At 39.4% G+C, this 19366-nt stretch overlaps 2 protein-coding genes across 2 annotated transcripts in view; both read left to right on the top strand.

The window, feature by feature from the left end:
* The window catches only part of LOC133440368 (zinc finger protein 37-like), an 801383-nt gene extending 799759 nt beyond the window's left edge, over nt 1-1624 (top strand). Inside the window, exon 7 of the mRNA XM_061717615.1 lies at nt 429-1624. Coding sequence (XP_061573599.1) covers nt 429-1294 — 866 coding nt within the window. The 3' untranslated portion in view covers nt 1295-1624. The remainder of the gene's footprint in view (nt 1-428) is intronic.
* Nucleotides 1625-4776: 3152 nt separating this feature from the next.
* Nucleotides 4777-18422, top strand: LOC133440370 (zinc finger protein OZF-like). The gene is made up of 2 exons (XM_061717617.1): nt 4777-4997; nt 16569-18422. The coding sequence occupies exons 1-2, from the start codon at nt 4826-4828 to the stop codon at nt 18005-18007; spliced, it is 1611 nt and encodes a 536-aa protein (XP_061573601.1). The 5' UTR covers nt 4777-4825; the 3' UTR covers nt 18008-18422.
* The last annotated feature ends 944 nt before the right edge of the window (nt 18423-19366 follow it).

Genomic DNA, 19366 nt, shown 5'->3' with positions numbered 1-19366 from the left:
ACGTCAGGGGAGTCTCAAAAGTCACACGCAAATCCAGCGCAGCTCACAGACAAAAAAACTTTTGTAAATCAGGTTATATTTGTGTGCGCATCAAAAATACATTTATGTATCTTGTCCTATGCACGTGTGAATTGTTCTGTGCATTTGTGAAACTTGTCCTGTGCATTTGTGAAACGGTGTGTGCGTTTGTGAAACGGTGTGTGCATTTGTGAATCGGTGTGTGCATTTGTGAAACGGTGTGTGCATTTGCGAATTATGAGACCGTTCTAGCTCCATACAGAGTAATGCACTTGTTTTCAAATATACTACATAGCTGAAGGGGAAGACAGAAGATTCAGGACAAACTTTAAACCTCACAAATACAACCAAACAATCAACAGTGGGAAACACTTTTGACTTGTTAAAATCCTGTCTTTTTGTAATTCCAGAACTCCCACAGGAAAATGTTTGTAAGGTGGAGGAGGACGGGGTTTTCAGTGACCAGCACCTGGATAACCTGGAGAGGAGCTGCAGCCCGGACCAGGAGGAACCAGGGCATCCACAGACTACAGAACCGGAGGAAGACTCCAGCGGTCAGGAGATGAAGCACAACGACGTAGAGGTGGATGTCTCATTGGTCAATGTCGCTGATGTGAAAGTTGAAAATGGTGAACCAGGACCAAACTGTGGCCAGCTGCTGTTGCACACTTCTCCTGAAGCTCAAAACAAAGATGAGGAAGGAACTGAAAGTTTACGCTCGGACTCCAGTAAAACTGCAGATCCACAGCCAATGAGACGACACGGTGACCACGAAGATGCTGCTGTCCCGTCAGACAGCAGCTGTAAATCAAAGCTGACCAGGACCCACACGAGGAAGAAGGTATTTTCTTGCAGAACTTGCGGGAAAGAGTTCAGTAAAAGTTGTAATTTAATGGATCACATAAAGATCCACACCGGCAAAAGGCCGCACCTGTGCAACACTTGCGGAAAAACCTTTACTCAATCATCACTTCTTAAACGCCACATAGCCACGCACACGGGCGAGAAGCCCTACATCTGCAAAACATGTGGAAAAAGTTACAGGCAACGTTCCACCCTGGTGGTTCACTTGAGGATCCACACCGGTGAAAGGCCGTTCGTGTGCAACACCTGCGGAAAAACCTTTACTGATTCATCAGCTCTTAAACGCCACATATACACGCACACGGTCGAGAAGCGATATTTGTGCAACACGTGCAACAAAGGTTTTGACCGCAGAATTGATTTGCTGAGACACATGATATATCACCCGGAGGAGAAGTCTGGTGACTCGTGACAAATGAAGCTCATGTCATCGTCCTCCGGGGGCAGCTGTCCACTCCTGTCTGACCCACAGAAGAAGAACCCGCAGAAGTCCAACCACCACCTCCTGTGGCTGATGAGCCTACTCCCCTCCCCACAAGAGTTGCAGGTTAAACCCGGATTTATGTTTGTCCGTCAACTTGACGCAGAGGGAACGATGAGGTTGTGTTGCGATGGGGTTTTTTTTTTTTAAGTTCTGCATTTGTCTGTCTGTGTGAATATAATATAGAATTGACTTGGAATATTAGATATGATAGAGTATTATATGATGGGTATATGTATGTGTATATGTATATGTGTGTATATATATATATATATATATATATATATATATATATATATATATATATATATATATATATATATATATATATATATATATATTAGGTATATGTGGGGATGATATAGTTGACTTGGTTTCTGTTCTTGTCTTGATTCTTAAAATATCTTGATTTTGTATATATATTTTTTTTTCTTCTTGCTCTTATTCTGTATTTTTTATTTTTTTAAGTTCTTTTCTCTATTTTGTTTTCTTTTTTATTGCATTATTTTGTTAAGACCCCAGGAAGAATAGCTGCAGTTTCTGCTGCAGCTAATGGGGATCTCAATAAATAAACAAATAAACAAATCAAATGACACATCCAGGGACAGAAGCCGTGCATAGGTGTTCATACTGTCCAGGTGTTGAAAGGTGAAGTGAAGCCGAAGCCATCGCTTCATCCACTGATCTCTTGGCACGGTAGGAAAACTGATAGGAATCCACTGTTTCAGGAACCATGGAATTGATGTGGGTTAAAAAAAAGATGATCTGCTCTGTTGGTCTCTGGAGAAGGTTTAATGACAATGGCCGGGTTTCCCAGATCCAACCTCTCTTAAGGATTTAAGAGAGGTTCAAAGAAGGTTTCAACTAAGAAGGTACCCTAAGATACAGGTGTTTCCCAGATGACTTCTTAACACCGTCCTTTAGTTTCTCTCATTCAGAAGCTCTTTGGAGCAGCTGTCCGGTTCTGAAACCAAATTAATCGATGTCAGGCAAATCGATCACCGATCACTATCAGCGCATTTTCACACGCAGCACTGCTGCCTAACGCACTAATTCCCTGCTGCCTGTGCGTTATAATGAAAAATTAAGATGATTAATATAATTCAATGACCCTTTTTCATGATGAAAACAAGACTGCAACTAAATAAGTAGTCTTGGTAAGAGAATAATGAGGAAATGTATTGTTTTTATTAAATGTGAAAGATGAACGAAAGGAGAAATTAATTTAACGATCATTCAGCATATAGGACCAAATTGTATCCTCCTGACTAGTAAAACAGAATCCTTCACCTCAAAAAAATATTCTGAAGTTTATTTAGCTGCTTGACCGTTTTCACTATTGCATTTATCAACGTTGTATTTGCGGATGTTTGGAGACACAGCGGGTGTGGAGACCAGTGTTGGGACTAACGTTATTTAGTAACGGGTTACAGTAACGCCGTTAGTTTTGCGGTAACTAATACTCTTAAAGCATTACTTTTTAAATTCAGTCACGCAATTACCGTTACCAAACGGTGCGTTACGCCGTTATTTCTGGCTACAGTGAAGCTTTTTTCCCCACACGTGAAGTCCAGAGGAAACGTAGTGTGTGTGCGTTCAAAAACATGACGGTCATGGCGAGCCAAAAGAAGGTGAGTTTCGCAACGTGGAATTACAGCAATCCCTGTTTTTTCGCAGGGGTTATGTTCCAAAAAGAACCCGTGATAAGTGAAATTCTTTTTACAATTATAGAAGGCTTCAAATTGCGGAGATCAGCACCGCCTCGCACGTATTCCACTGCTCTTCTGAGCCGCTGCATGCCGACTCTGTAGCGTCTTTTTATCCTAAACCCAGCGGTGTAGCTGTGTTTTTTCAAGAGAAGAAAATAGTTATGGGTCGTTGTCTTCGCTCTTTTTTCTTCTGGGCAAAAAGATTCTTATAAACCGACATGCTACCATTGGTTATTATATTTGAGGACTGTAATGAACGATTCATCAAAGGCTCCTGTTCTTCAGCTGCTGCTGAAGCTCATTGGCCGTTTCTCAGCTTGTTGCTAAGCAACCAACGTTATTGACACAGGAAGTGAAGAAGCGGGGAGACTATTTAGAATGCAGAACACGATGCACAATGTAAATCCATACAGTACCTGCTGAAATGAAGGCTAGAGGGGCATGAAATGGGAGCATTTAAAATAATGTTTATTTAAAGTAACTAAAAAGTTACTTTTCATAGTAACGCATTACTTTTTGGTCTAAGTAGCTGAGTTACTGAGTTACTTTTTAATGGAGTAACTAGTAACGGTAATTAGTTACTATTTTTAACTAGCACAACACTGGCGGAGCCGCGCAGCACTAATTCCCTCTCATCAAACATATAGGAGCGCTCGGGCTCGGGCTCGGGCAGGAGGATCGGTGTCACGGCTGCCTGGACAGCCCGGTCCGACAGCACGTCCAGGGGACTGAAGTGCTGACGCACCAATGCGTTCATATAAACAGTTCTGCTTCGCGCTGTTGATTTGCAGCGAGAACATGCTGTATAGCAGCCAAATTATCAAATACATGATATTCATGATGATCGTTTTATTTGTGCATAATGCATAAAACATATACAGGAACACACTTGTTATTCCTTATTTTTCTTTTTTTTTCCCCTTTGCTGTCACCAATGAATGCTAAAAAATATAAATCTAAAGTATAAAATAGATCAAAATTTGTGCGGGGTGCATTGTTTTAATATCTCATTGCTTGGTGTGATATTGATTTGCCTGACGCGGCTGGATCTGTGAGTCTTTGTTCACTAAGATGGTTGTAAAGACTGGGTCAGCAGCATCTTTCATTTCCTTCTTAATGAAAGAGATTCTTAAGCTAAGAGCGACTCTGGGAAACGCGATTTTCTTTCACAGGCTCCTTAGAGCATTGAAATTGATTAGTGAGGTAATTATGGAAATTGCTTTTGGTAAAGGTGAAGCAAAATCATGAATTAGAAAGGCAGTGAGGGATTCATGGCAGAAGGTGTGGGACAACGGTGTAAAAGGGAGACATTTTTATAACATACAGAAGTCAATTAACGTGAAGGTTTTCAAAGGAAAGTGTAGGAGAGAGGAAGTCATCATTTCTAGATTAAGATTAAATAAATGTGATGAGTGTGATGTCACAGAGAATGTAGAGCATGTGATTCTTAAATGTGGCAAGTATGAGGTAGAAAGGAACGCTTTAAGAGACAGGATGTACGAGCTGGGACGGGAATGGAGTTTAGTAGGTTATTAGGGAGGAGGTAGGTGATAAGGGATTGTTATAAGGAAATCCTTGTCTTTCTTAAAGATGCAGGGATAGCTGTAACCTGATGTAATAATGATCCTGATGTTACACACTCCGGTACAGCAGGTGGCGGTAGAACCTAATAACGTTGGTTGTGATCCGCCATTAAACCTAGAGAAGAAGGAGAGGACGGTTCTGTTGTTTCCTTTCTTTTTCCTCTTCAACAATGTCTAAGGTGAATCATCTGAGAGAGTTTATCGGTCAGCGACTAACAGCAGCTGCTGTAGAAATATTGTCAGTGTTTGAAAAAAGCATCTTGGAGTATGAAGAAGAGCTCGACCGTCAGCGCAGACTGTTGGACCTCGCCTGGAAACCTGAAATCAGACTCCACAGAGTCGGTACGTAACCCTGGAAAGTTGAATGAATGAACACATGAGTATGACTCCTACAAGATCCCTTTGTTTCCAGTTAAAAGCCGTGGTGATGAAGCAAACGAACTAAATGGGAAACTCCCCAGCTTAACCAGTATGGAGTAAGATCACTTCCAAAAAGATGTGTCCATGTTATAACTATTCGTATTCGTAATGATAAACATTTGTATTTGTAAATAAAAAAGTTGTACTCAAAATTCTGCTGTCACACACATGAGCCTGATAAATTATTAGGGTTAGGATTGTTTTTATGTGAGTATGAATCTAAAAGCCATGAGTGCAAAGTCTTGTGAATACAACTCTAATTTCTACGACTACGAGTTTTGCAGGGGGATCATCTTGCAGCATGTATGCTGCTAAGCATCAAGGGGCCACCTCTGTGAACACAAATTTGTTTGAAAAAAAAAGGTTTGTGGGTACGAGTCGAAAAACAGTTGAAATGACGTCACAGGCAGGTCACAGCATTGACATAAGAAAAATAGGGGAAACATATTTTCTCATCAACAAAACATATTTTTAAATTTTCAAGTAACAAAATAACATATTTTAACTACTTTTCAGATTTTTTCAATTATTTTATTGTCTGAAAAATGGTTCAAATATGTTATTTTGTTATTTGAAAAATTCAAAATTAGTTTTGTTGATCTATTTTTCTTATTTTTGTGAGGGGGGATATATATTGTTTTTCGGCGCTACCTTGTTCTCTATAGCTGATGAATTACTCCTATGTGGGATCAATAAAGTTCTTATTTTGGCCATTTTTCAGACAACAAAATAACATGTTTTTTTGATGAGAAAATATGTTTCTCTATTTTTCTTATTTTTGTGAGGGGGAATATATATTGTTTTTCGGCACTACCTTGTTCTCTATAGCTGATGAATTACTCCTATGTGGGATCAATAAAGTTCTTATTTTTGCCATCTGAGAAAATTTAGAATAAGAATAAGAAATCCTTTAATAGTCCCACAGAGGGGAAATTTCCAGATTACAGCAAAGGGGATAGTGCAAAACACAAGAGGCATCAATATCACACAATAATAATAATAAAAACACTATAAACAGTGTATACAATAATAATAAGAAGAAGAAGGAGAATAAAAATAGTAATAAGAAATACTAGTATATAAAAAGAATAACAGATGGATATTTGCAGATGTTATTTACATAATTGCACGTTGCAGAGAATGATATTGCACATTATTTTCCGGTTTGTATATTTATTGTCAGGTTGTAAATATATTATATTTGGTGCCTAACTGTTTCCCAAGTATATTAATGCGTGTGTGAATGAATAAATGTGACGTAAAACGTTAATTTCTTTGTAGAAAGGCGCTTTATGAAAATAAGTCAATTTACTTGTATTAGTTTACAGCGCAGTCTTGAACATCCAATATGGCGGCGACGTTGACGCCATATTGGATGGGGCAGTTGGCTCAGCACTCGATGGGGCGTCTATGTATATCTCTATGCTGTGACCTGCCTGTGACGTCATTTCAACTGTTTTTCGACTCGTACCCACAAACTTGAATTTGTGTTCACAGTGAAGACTCGTAGTCGTAGAAATTAGAGTTGTATTCACAAGACTTTGCACTCACAGCTTTTAGATTCATAATCGCATAAAAACAATCCTAACCCTAATAATTTATCAGGCTCATGTGTGTGACAGCAGAATTTTGGGTACAACTTTTTTATTTACATACAAATGTTTATCATTACGAATACGAATAGTTATAACATGGACACATCTTTTTGGAAGTGATCTTACTCCATAAACCAGCTGCTGATGTGGGATTCGGAAACATCCCGAACTAACTTGTTGTTCTGTTTACTTGGTGCTGCCTTTCATGGTCCATTCAGACTCTGGACCAGACTGATATTTCACACTTTATGTATGAATGAATGAATGGATTTTTATTTCGAACATGTATATAAAAAATAAACATTAACATCTTCATATGTTGGGAAAAAGGAGTAGGAAGAAGTCTACACTTTTTCCTAGTTCCTACCCCTTTATAACTCTATGAATTTACATTATTGCTATTATTATATCTACACAATATCCATATAAATATAGTCTATATAAATACTATGTAAAACATGCCTATTACCACATAATTATCCATATAAGTATATAGCTAAAAATTAATATTACATGATTATATCAATATATAGAAAATACAAATATTTTATAAATCTATATAAATATACACTATATAACTACATAAATATGCCTATAAATATATAAATGCTACATACTTATAAATATATAACATATATTACATAATTATAACTATCCCTCTCAACATATAATATATACTACATAAATATCCACATAAATATCTTAACATATCTTGAGCAAGTATAATATACAATTTTTCCCTATTTTATTTGTTTCTCACACTCGTTACCCTATTTCCTCTTCCATATACTGTACCTGTTTATAAATATTTTTTGTATCTCTTTTTAAACAGATTTATGTTAGTACCTTTTCATTTCCAGCTCCAAACTGTTCCACAGAGTCTCCACAGTTCCATATGCACATGCTGCACATTGTTGTTCCTACTTTATTTTTTCTAAAATTAGATGGTAGTAGATTATTCGTTGCTTTGAACATTATTTGCGCTGTTTTGTATTTAACCAGATCCCTACATTTCTTAACCAGATCCATACATTTCTTTAGACTTACGGTAATCGTGTATTTTGTAGAAAAGATGCAGATCACAGTGGCTCCGTGTAAGATGTGAGATGACTCTGGCAAAAAACCTGATCGTTGGAGGATGTTCATGTAGGAGTTCATATGCAGGACTTGTAGTTAGATTATTTTTTTTTTCAAAAACTATTTCACAAAAACATGAAGTTTACAAATTATATATCTTCAACAGAACATAAAAATCACATTTCATGCCAGGGGGGATAAGAGTTTACAAGAAAACATTAAAATGAGCACAAATATTAATAGTTTTGATCGCCTTTTGATTAAGATCAAATTGAATGGAGTCGATATACTGTTTGAACTCATTGTAATAAGCAACAAAAGAGGGTTTTCTATGTGTAAATTTACATTTGTGAATGTGAAATTGTGCCAACAGTATGACGAGGTTAATAATGAATGTTTCATTGGGTTTTGCCTTAATCCTGTCAAAGTCATAGAGTCCAAACAGCACATCCCTCCAAAACAACTTAAATTCTTCTTCAATATTGTTAACAATAAAATGACATATATCAATCCAGAGGTTTTGGACAATGGGGCAGAGCCAAAATAAATGAGTCATTGTTTCAATATTTACAGAACAGAAAGCACATTTCACATCAATGTCTATTTTAAACCTTTTAACAATATGATCATTAGAAGGATAAAATCTATGAATTATTTTAAACAATATTTCTCTAACTTTGTTGGTCAACAGGTATCGGTTGGGTAAGAGCCAGACCTTTTTCCAGCCAATATGATCCATGTACCTATTCCAGTGTGAGACCACATAAGGAACTGTGGTGACATCCTGTCTAAACAAGAATCTAATCAACTTTTTGTTCTTACCACGGTTACAGGACAAACAGATTTAGCCAATTGGAGTATCAGTCAATGATAACAGGGATAATTGTTATAGGGATGATCTAAAAAACATGCAAACACCAGAAGGGATTGCTCCAAATACTTTTGCAAAGTCGCCAATATTGTAGTTACAGGTAAAAAAAAAGTTTAATCCAGTTTTGACAGAATATGGAAGGGTAGACATTCCAGATAGAGTTAGGATTTTTGAAGAATTGTTTCAACCAATTTATCTTAAATGTGTTATTTAGGGTGCAGAAATTTAGAAAATGTAGTCCACCATTTTCATAGTCATTCATTAGAACAGGTTTTTTCAGATGATGAGTTCTATTTTTCCACAAGGAGTTGAGAATCAGCCTGTCAATCTGAGTAATACGTTTGTTGTCCACGAACAGAGACAGAGATGCATATGTTAACGTGATATTCCTTCCGCCTTGGTGAGTAAAACTCTACCTCTAAGAGAAAGATCCCGTAATAGCCACTGGTTTAACTTTTTTTTGAGTTCTTTGGATAATAGGATTAAAATTCAGTGAAGTTATTTTTTGTTGGTCCTTAGTTATTGTAATACCCAAGTAAACAACTTCATTTTTGACTGGGATACTACAAATTGTTGTTTTATCAGAATCCTTAATGGATATAATTTCGCATTTATTCAGAATCTCTAGACACGTTAAATCTAGGGGACATACCACCCATTAATTTAATTGAGCTATTACTTTTGTTGTATAGACTTTTGAACGCTGAGAAAAAATAATTGACAAAACCAAATTTTGTAAGGGACCTTAAAATGAATGGATACTCGATGGTGTTGAATGCTTTGTAGAAATCTACAAACAGCATGAGTCCACCGTCCTCCACCATCTCTGGATAATCCAAAATGTCCAAGACTAGCCTAACATTATTTGCTATATGCCTCTTATTCATAAAACCTGACTGTGTTTCTTCTATAATAGAGTCCAGTACTGCTCTTAATCTTTTAGCCAATAAGAGAACTATTATTTTATAATCGTTGTTAAGAATGCAAATTGGTCGTCAATTGTCTAAGAGTAACAAAAAGTTACAAAAAGTTTATAGAAGTCAGATGTCAGCCCATCTGACCCTGGAGATTTATTGTTTTTGAGTTGATTTATAGCTTACTGTATTTCTTGAGGCGATAAAGGCCTGTCGCAGGACTCTCTATCTGCTTCACATATCATTTTAACAGAAAGGGAGTTTAAGAAATTATCAGCTGCAGTTTGGTTAAATTTAGCACTATACAAATCATTATTAAAAATTTGAGCAAAAGTCTGCTATTTTATGCTCATCTTCAGTAATAGCTCCATTAACCTTTAATTTACTAATGTTGTTGTTGGTGGAGTGATGTTTCTCTAGGTTAAAGAAGTAGTGAGAGTTTTGTTCCCCTTCTTCTAACCACTTACTGCGAGACCTAATGAAAGCACCCTTTGCCTTTTGGCGATATACTTCGTTAAGTTTGGTTTGCGAGTAAGCTTAATTCCTCTTTTTCTTCCTCTGTTAGGGAGTCTTTGCTGGTTAAGTTAGTTGTACTTGAGACAATCCTCAATTCCTCTGCTTTCCTAACTTTGACTGTTTGAGCACCCCTCTTCCTTAAATATTTTCCTATATCATATTTGAGAAGTTCCCAGTTAAGGCTGAATTATGGTTCTGCGTCAAATCGACGCCGTGCCTACGCCGTCACCGTGACGCCGTCGTGAACCCTTCGGACTTCTCCGTCACTCCATTTCGCCGCAGTGCAGTACCCCCTGCGACCGATCTTTTCCTGAATGGTTTATCCGACTTTTCCGGTCACAGTGAATCAAAGAGATAAGGACAAATATTGTGCAAAAATCCAAAACAAAAAAACAAAGAAAAGAGCGCTGAAAGTTCACGACTGCTTCAAACCGGAAACCAGAAATGCGTTGCTACCAAGCGAACCAATCACAGCCCTCTCGTCTGCGTTTGGTCTGCGTCGCCTCGACGCCTAGTTACAATTTTTGGAAGTACGCGTCAGCGACGGCGTCAGCGACGGCGTCAGCGACGGCGTGTGGTACGCGTCGGCGCGGACCCTACGGCGTAGGCACGGCGTCGTTTTGACGCAGAACCATAACTCAGCCTTTAGGCCCAAAACAGTTTCCAATAGCCTGAATGAGCGGTGAATGTAGGACCAGTAGAGACATTAACAGGTACGTATAGCTTTGTGGTCAGTTAAAGGCGTAGGGCAGATGCGAACATCAACATTAATCTTGTTTAAGATCAGATATTAGCCAGTAGTCTAATCGTGACTGCCTAGAACTGGTTTTATTGCTCCAAGGGCCCGATTTACTAAGATCCTAAATAAAGAGTACTAAATTGCGTGTGCACTGAAAAAGTTTGCGCATGCTGTTGTTGCGTGGTTTGCGGGTGATCAACTAAGATTGCGTGCGCAATTGATAACAGGTGCAAACAGCAGTATTTAAATGAGGTGTTGCGTGTCTTAGGGTTTGCGAGCGCAAACTCTGCGCCATGGAGAGTCTGGATGGAATGCACAGTCACAAGTCACAAGCGCAAAATGAAATTTGACGAGTTGGAGTTAGAGATATTAGTGGAAGAGCATATGCAGTTGGTAACACAAAAAACTGAAAAACGTCTGGTTTTTCATATTTCAATTTTAGGCACAGATCAAAAATACGAAATAGAAAAACGGGCCACAGGACCGAATTTGATTTTAATATTGAATTGGTCGGGTTTACGTGACCCGGCGGTGCTCGGCATGATCTGAGGAGAAAAAGACATCAGACACAGAGCTGGAGAGCGCTTTGATTCATCTATTTATGAGTTAAGTTTTTATTCAGATGTCCACAGTATATTGCAAATATTATATATTATATAGCAAACACTGACAGTAAATGTGTGACAGACGGGACCATCATATGGCAACAAGAGAAGAGAAGTGTTCAGAACAGCGCACAGAGCGCACAGAGCATAGAGCTCTGTATCCTGGGGTGCCAATGACGTGATCTGTAGTTTGCATTATTCGTTTTGGAATACTCAATTTAGATATATACTGCATGGGATTTGGACTCAGAATAATGGCTGTACACAAGTATTTACAGCCAGGGCTCCAGACTAACTTTTTCACAGGTAGCACTGGTGCCACCTAGCTTTTCATTTAGTAGCACCAAAACAAATTAGGTAGCACCATATTTTTCATTGCTAACATTAGTTACATTATTAAGCATTAATTAACTGTTTACAAATTAACAATCATTATGTATAGGAAACACATATAGCCTACAGTTAGGCTAATTAATGTTTACTACTCAGAGTTAGTTAATAAATTTAAAAATGGATAATATAATTTATATAAATGCTTAGTAATGTTAATGTACTAACTAATGTTAGGCTAATTAAGGTGACTTTATGGTAAAGTATGGTTCTAGAAAATGATAACTAGGGCTGCATCTCAGATCAGAGGGGGTGCACATGCCTAGCACGTTATTCAACACTAAATTATGCATTTTCTCATAATTTCAAGCGGAATGATACTAGCAAAACAAGAATATTTAAAGTGTATTTCAAATGCTTTATTGCAGCAATATTGCTGCAGAACAAAGAAAATGCTACATTTAGTCTGGGCTACCTCACCCATCAGACAATCTAGCAACAGATGTTTCTTACCCTGAAAATAAAACATAGAAATTCAAACTAGTTTTATCTATACAGCTCAAAACCATCACTAAACATGACTGTCATTTCAAGTGAAATGATACCAGTCAAACAATAATATTTAAAGTGTCTTTCAAGTTCATTTTTGCAGCAATACCGCTGCAGAACAAAGAAAATGCTACATTTAGTCTGGGCTACCTCACCCATCAGACAATCTAGCAACGGAAAATAAAACATAGCAACAAAAATAAATATAACCATAAATATACAGGACTGTCTCAGAAAATGTGAATATTGTGATAAAGTCCTTTATTTTCTGTAATGCAAAAATGTCATACATTCTGGATTCATTAAAAATCGACTGAAATAATGCAAGCCTTTTATTATTTTAATATTGCTGATCATGGTTTACAGCTTAAGAAAACTCAAATATCCTATCTCAAAACATTAGAATATTCTGGGAATCTTAATCTTAAACTGTAAGCCATAATCAGCTATATTAAAATAATAAAAGGCTTGCAATATTTCAGTTGATTTGTAATGAATCCAGAATGTATGACATTTTTTTTTTTTTTAAATTGCATTACAGAAAATAAAGTACTTTATCACAATATTCTAATTTTCTGAGACAGTCCTGTAAACTTGCTTGCGTCATTGTGCCTGAACCACTTCTGAATATCCATGGTTACTTTGTGTTAACGGTGCAGCAGAGAGCAGCGTCTTGCTGCTGCAGGAAACTGCGCGCTGGACGCAGATGAGTGACGGACACTGGCTGATTTATGGTTCCGCGTTGCACCAACTGCAGATATTACGGCGTAGGATACGCGGGGACACGAACGTACGTTACGCGTCGCTGCGTACCTTACGCCGTAGGCTACGCCGTCGATTTAACGCGGAGCCATAAATGAGGCTTAACGCGCGCGCATTTGTCAGTTTTCTTTTCGTCTTTTGACTGAGCAAACACATAAACTGAGGGTGCAATGCTTATGCACCCTCGTAGAACCGGGCCTGGGCCTGTCCCTCGTATCTTAACCACGGGAACTGGCCAGAAAGCTGTACTTTTTTTTTCTTCTCCCCACTCTCCCCCGCCTCTTTCGCCAACCTGTCACTCGCTTCATCAGAAGAAGAAGAATCCATGAGATTCTTGTCGCTTCCTCTGCTAACCCTTCTTCTCCTCCTCCTCCACCAGCCTCTGGCACATTTTTCTTCTTAAAATAATCGACTATAGACCGCTTCATACTGCATCTGCTTTGTTTACCTTTTTGAGCGCGCTGCGTGTACGCGCGCGTGCACTGCTGTGCACGTAACGTGCGCAGACTGTACCAGGTGCAGTCAGACAGGTATAGGACTCGCAGGAATGAGCCAGAAAGTAAGATTGTATTATCAACCACTCCATTAATGCACTAACACAGCAGAGTGAAAAAAAAAAAATATTTGTATTTTTTTTCCACTAGTCCTCTTGCAAGTAGCACCGGAGCGACCTCATTAAATTTTAACTCGCACCATAATAAATTAGGTCGCATATGCGACCTAATAGGTCGCACTCTGGAGCCCTAGCTGATAATGAATCACTGTGAATACATCAATGTCAGTTACGTGTATTGAATGGATGGATGACAACTAAAAGCGTAATCAGACAAGCTTTTCAGTGTTATTTTGGACATAGACTAACATGACAGCTCGGACATCATTTTTAATCATCTCTCCAGTTTTGATGCTCCGGTCAACTCGAGACAATTGTCTCCAGCTGACCGTGGCATGCCGTGGCAATTATAGCCATTATTCTGAGTCCAAATCCCATGCAGTATATATCTAAATTGAGTATTCCAAAACGAATAATGCAAACTAGTAGATCACGTCATTGGCGCACAATAAGAAACACTTTTTTCTTCATGAAAACACGTGATTTATTTATTATCACAAATAAAAAAAAATGAAGATGCCTCCTGAGGCAACCTTTTGCTGAATAATACTCGATTTAACATTCAAATAAAATATTTCTCCTTTTGCATGTGGAGAATCCTCACCACAATAGTAATGCTGTGCAGATTAGCACCTTCCTTTCGAACATATTAAATACAGATGCAATCACAATCCCCGCAAAAACTTTCAGGCTTGGTAAATCCCCAGTATTTAGCGCGTTCTGGTGGGTACGCCCCATATTGATTATTCATCAGGGCAAAAGTACTAAATGGATTGCGTGTGTTATTTTGCGCACGCTATTCTTTGCACGCTGTTAGTAGATCAGCTGGCACCTTGGTTTGCGGGTGCTGTCAAGTTTGCACAGGTTTTTACACACGCAAACCTTTAGTAAATCAGGCCCCAAGTGTACAATCTACTATTAGGGTTCTTTTCTCTCCATATGTCTACAAGATTAAATCTTCTTATAAAGTCAATTAAGTATGTATCTGTTCTGTTTTGTTGAGACGGTGGGAGTTATAGAGTATCTAGCCATCCAGAATACTGTTGAAATCCCTTCCTAACAAAAAAGATGCATTTGGGAATCTGGTTAACCAGTCGGCAAAAATGTTTTCAATAGATAACAGAAGGTTTATACTTTTTTTCTTTGTGTTGTAACCATAAATGTTGGAAATTATGTAGATTAACTCATTATATTCAATAACCTGGCAAATGAAGTGACCATCTGGATCGCATTTTGTGATCAAGACATTTCCTTTAAATCTATTATTCAAGGTGACAACCCCTGCTGAGCACTCTGTCCCGTGGGACAGCTATATAGTATCACCCCATTGAGACCTCCAGAAGTTAGTATTGTCCATAGTAGAGTGAGATTCTTGAAAAAAGAAAATATCTGAAATAATGCTTTTCTCTTAATGTTATTACGTAAACCCCTGGCATTTAGTGAAACAATTGACAACATTGATAAACAATAAGAACTATATATTTGAAAGAAAAATAGACCAAAACCTAAAAAAGTCTTGGTATTAAACAATAGTGTTGATATGTAACAAAAGGCTGTCGAGATCATGTTTATGTTATAATCATTCAGGGGAACAACTGTACCTAATTTTTCATAATAATACACAAATATGCATGTACATGACGATATTACATATACATGAAATAAGAGGCAAGTAAATTACTTAAGTACTACGCCCTTATTTGAACCAGCAGGTATTTTACCTGACTATTAAACATAACAAAGTCTCTGTCTATTCTCTCTGTCTTGAGTTAAGTCCTCTGTGAAGCGTAAGTCCTTATTCTGGAGATAGGTGTTGTTCTTTGCGGCTTTCCATACAGCATCCCTGTATCCACGGGAGATGAAACTCATGATGACGCCTCAGGGTTTCGTGTTATCTTGCTGAGGTTTTCCCACTCGGTGTGAAACGCCTATGGCAGTGGGAAGCAATTATTTTTCCTCCGGGAGAACCGCGTGACACACACTGGTCGCTCGTCCCCGCACATCCTCCTCCCTTTCTTCTGGTAAACCTTGGAGCCGCAGGTTCCACCGACGACTGTAGCGCTCCAAATCACTGACCCGGTTCATGGTTTTCAGAGCAGAGTCCTCGTTCCTTCCACCCTCTTTTCAATGTGTATGACCTTTTCGTTCAGGACTTTAATCTCGCTACGAACAGATTCCATCATTTTTTCGAGGGTGGCGCTCCTGCTATTAATAAGATCAGCAAAGGAGCGGGCCGCATCATCTGAGCCAAACCCGATTTCTTTATTCGCTTGAAATAAAGGTGGTTTCTTTGGAAGTTGAGGCTTACTTGGTGTTACAGGCAGGGGTGGGAATTCACCGTCGAAGTTTGTTTGCAGGTTGCAGTCCATCCCGCTGCTGTAATCGTGGTCACTAGCTGGGAAGCTAGTGTTAGCCTCGTTGTCGGGTCCGTTGGCATTGGATCGTTTTAGTCCGGTCTTTTTGGACATTTTAGATGTGTTCGTTCAGTCTTCTGACAGAAGTATGTGTTAACTTTCTCAAAGGTACTATGCCAGCTGTATTTTCACAGATTGACGGTCAAAATGTGCTTCAAAACAGGTTTGGTGCCGAGAGCTCGATAAGTTGTGACTACTCACTCCGCCATCTTGCCCGGCCCCTCCAGTTAGATCGTTATATATGACGCGGAAGAAGCCATTTCTATAACAACAACTTTATTCTTCAACTGTCTCGATACCAACGCAGTAACACAAGAGTACAGTCACAGTGCCGCCTAATGGTCACACAGAGTAATGCACTTGTTTTCAAATATACTACATAGATGAAGGGGAAGACCGAAGGTTCAGGACAAACTTTAAACCTCACAAATACAACCAAACAATCAACACTGGGAAGCACTTTTGACTTGTTAAAATCCTATCTTTTTGTCCCTTTTTGTAATTCCAGAACTCACACAAGAAAATGTTTGTAAGGTGGAGGAGGACGGGGTTTTCATTGACCAGCACCTCGATAATCTGGAGAGGGGCTGCAGCCCGGACCAGGAGGAACCAGGGCATCCACAGACTACAGAACTGGAGGAAGACTCCAGCGGTCAGGAGATTAAGCAGGAGGACGTAGAGGTGGATGTCTCATTGGTCAATGTTGCTGTTGTGAAAGATGAGGAAGGGACTGAAAGTTTACGCTCAGACTCCAGTAAACCTGCAGATCCGGAACCAATGAGACGACACGGTGACCCCGAAGATGCTGCTGTCCCGTCAGACAGCAACTGTAAATCAAAGCTGACCAGGACCCACACGAGGAAGAAGGCATTTTCTTCCAGCACTTGCAGGAAAGAGTTCAGTAAAAGTAGTATTTTAATGGATCACATGAAGATCCACACTGGCGAAAGGCCGTACTTGTGCAACACCTCCGGCAACACATTTACTCATTTATCACATCTTAAACACCACATAACCACGCACATGGGCGAGAAGCCCTACATCTGCAAAACATGTGGAAAGAGTTACAAGCAACGTTCCCACCTGGTGGCTCACTCGAGGACCCACACTGGCGAAAGGCCGCACCTGTGCAACACCTGCGGAAAAACCTTTACTCAATCATCACTTCTTAAACGCCACATAACCACGCACACGGGCGAGAAGCCCTACATCTGCAAAACATGTGGAAAAAGTTACAGGCTACGTTCCACCCTGGTGGTTCATTCGAGGACCCACACTGGCGAAAGGCCGCACCTGTGCAACACTTGCGGAAAAACCTTTACTCAATCATCACTTCTTAAACGCCACATAACCACGCACACGGGCGAGAAGCCCTACATCTGCAAAACATGTGGAAAAAGTTACAGGCTACGTACAACCCTGGTAGTTCACTCGAGGACCCACACTGGCGAAAAGCCGTACCTGTGCAACACCTGCAACAAAACCTTTACTAGATCATCAGCTCTTAAACGGCACATAACCATGCACACGGGCCAGCAGCCCTACATCTGCAAAACCTGTGGAAAAAGTTACACAGAACGTTCCAACCTGGTGATTCACTCGAGGACCCACACCGGCGAAAGGCCGTACCTGTGCAACACCTGCGGAAAAACCTTTAGTAATTCATCAGTTCTTAAACGGCACATAACCACGCACACAGGCGAGAAGCGGTATTTGTGCAAGATGTGCAACAGAGGTTTTAACCGCAGAATTCTTTTTCTGAGTCACATGAAAAGTCACCCAGAGGAGAAGTCTGGTGACTCCGGGGGGCAGCTGTCCACTCTTGTCTGGCCCATAAAAGAAGAACCCGCAGAAGTCCAACCACCACCTCCTGTGGCTGATGAGCCTAATCCCCTCCCCACAAGGGTTGCAGGTCCAACCTGGATTTATGCTTCTCCGTCAACTTGACACAGAGGGAACGATGTGGTTGTGTACTTTTTTTTAAAGTTCTGCATTGAGTTTGTTTGTATCCCTGTTCCTTCTTAAAATTGTATTAATTGTTGCTGTTGGTAACTTGCCGTCTCCACCGTGCAAATAAAGAGCTGTTAGTATGTGCGGAAGTTTCTTTGAACGTGACAGTTTATTTCGTTCATCTACAAAGCCTCTCACACACGTCCTTTTTCCCGTCTGTCTCTTCTTCACTCACATTCTCTTTGTAAAGTTAATCTGCAGCTCCATGTTGTTAAACTCTCACCATCTACTCCGTTCAGAGGTTATATATTGTGATGTTATACATAGTTCGCTGAAAACTGTAAAAGGCTGTATACCTTTTTAAAATCTGAGCTGCGCGTACATCAGATTATCGTAATAATTCATGGGACAATCTAAGTCAAAACAATGTAATTCAAGTGATCCATGCTGCGTTATTGTAACTATAAGTTACAACATATTTGTGTACGTTAATAAAATATATTAAAAAAAAAAACTAAACTAAACTAATTCCTTGGCTCCAACTTTGGAACAAACATCAGCCCAGAACTCAGGAACAATTTTCAAATCAAAAGCACTCCAGTTGCCAAGTACAGTAAACGCAGACTAAACGTGTTGTGGCAACAATAATCCTAATCCATTTTGACAAGTTAGATACCCTCCAAATACACATCTATGCACACCAGCATTAAGCACAGCAGACCGCAATGTCTCTGGAAAGCCTGGACTTGGAATTCCAGTCAGATGAAAGTGACACTGAGGCTGCAATGAAGTCAAATGAAGACGACGATGCAGTCGAGTACGCGGATCTCTTGGAGCTGTTCAACGGTCTAATGTCATTTGAACACATCTACAAGAACAATGCAATTATTGATTTCCAGGTAGGGCAGCTAGAAATGATTGTAATTGACAGCGGCACATACAACAACAAATCACAGATGTCATTTTGTCTTTAACTGCAGCAAACGGAGGACGTGATTAACAGATATGGCCTTGAAAGTGAAAGCCTCGATTCAGCGCTGGTTTTAATGTAAGACTATATCGACAGCATTCGCAACCAGGCGAGATCCTACGATGTACGCTGTCAAGAAATTTACAGGCTAGTAGACGAGTTTTTCACATCTTCCTCCAGTTCATCGAGAGAATCAGACGAAGGGATGACGAACAGTGATGGAACCAACCTCCTCCAGGATGAAGCTGAAGACGGCCATCAGTGACGCTGCGAGCGATTGTCTGACAAAGAAGTGCACTGGTATCGTTTTGCTAAATCTCTCAGCTTCCAGAGAAGTAGGTGACTCGTTACAATAAAATGAGAGTTCCATTTGGTCTTAATATTTA

This window comes from Cololabis saira, chromosome 3 (assembly GCF_033807715.1).
Source record: "Cololabis saira isolate AMF1-May2022 chromosome 3, fColSai1.1, whole genome shotgun sequence".
Taxonomy (NCBI): domain Eukaryota; kingdom Metazoa; phylum Chordata; class Actinopteri; order Beloniformes; family Belonidae; genus Cololabis; species Cololabis saira.
The sequence above is the reverse complement of the archived record's forward strand: the minus strand, read 5'-3'. Positions and strand labels throughout refer to the sequence as shown.

Bases quoted from the DNA above. Each gene is read 5' to 3' on its own strand.
- LOC133440370 (XM_061717617.1), top strand. From the start codon at position 4,826: ATGTCTAAGGTGAATCATCTGAGAGAGTTTATCGGTCAGCGACTAACA. The intron at 4,998-16,568 runs GTACGTAACCCT...TTGTAATTCCAG, and splicing joins AATCAGACTCCACAGAGTCG to AACTCACACAAGAAAATGTT.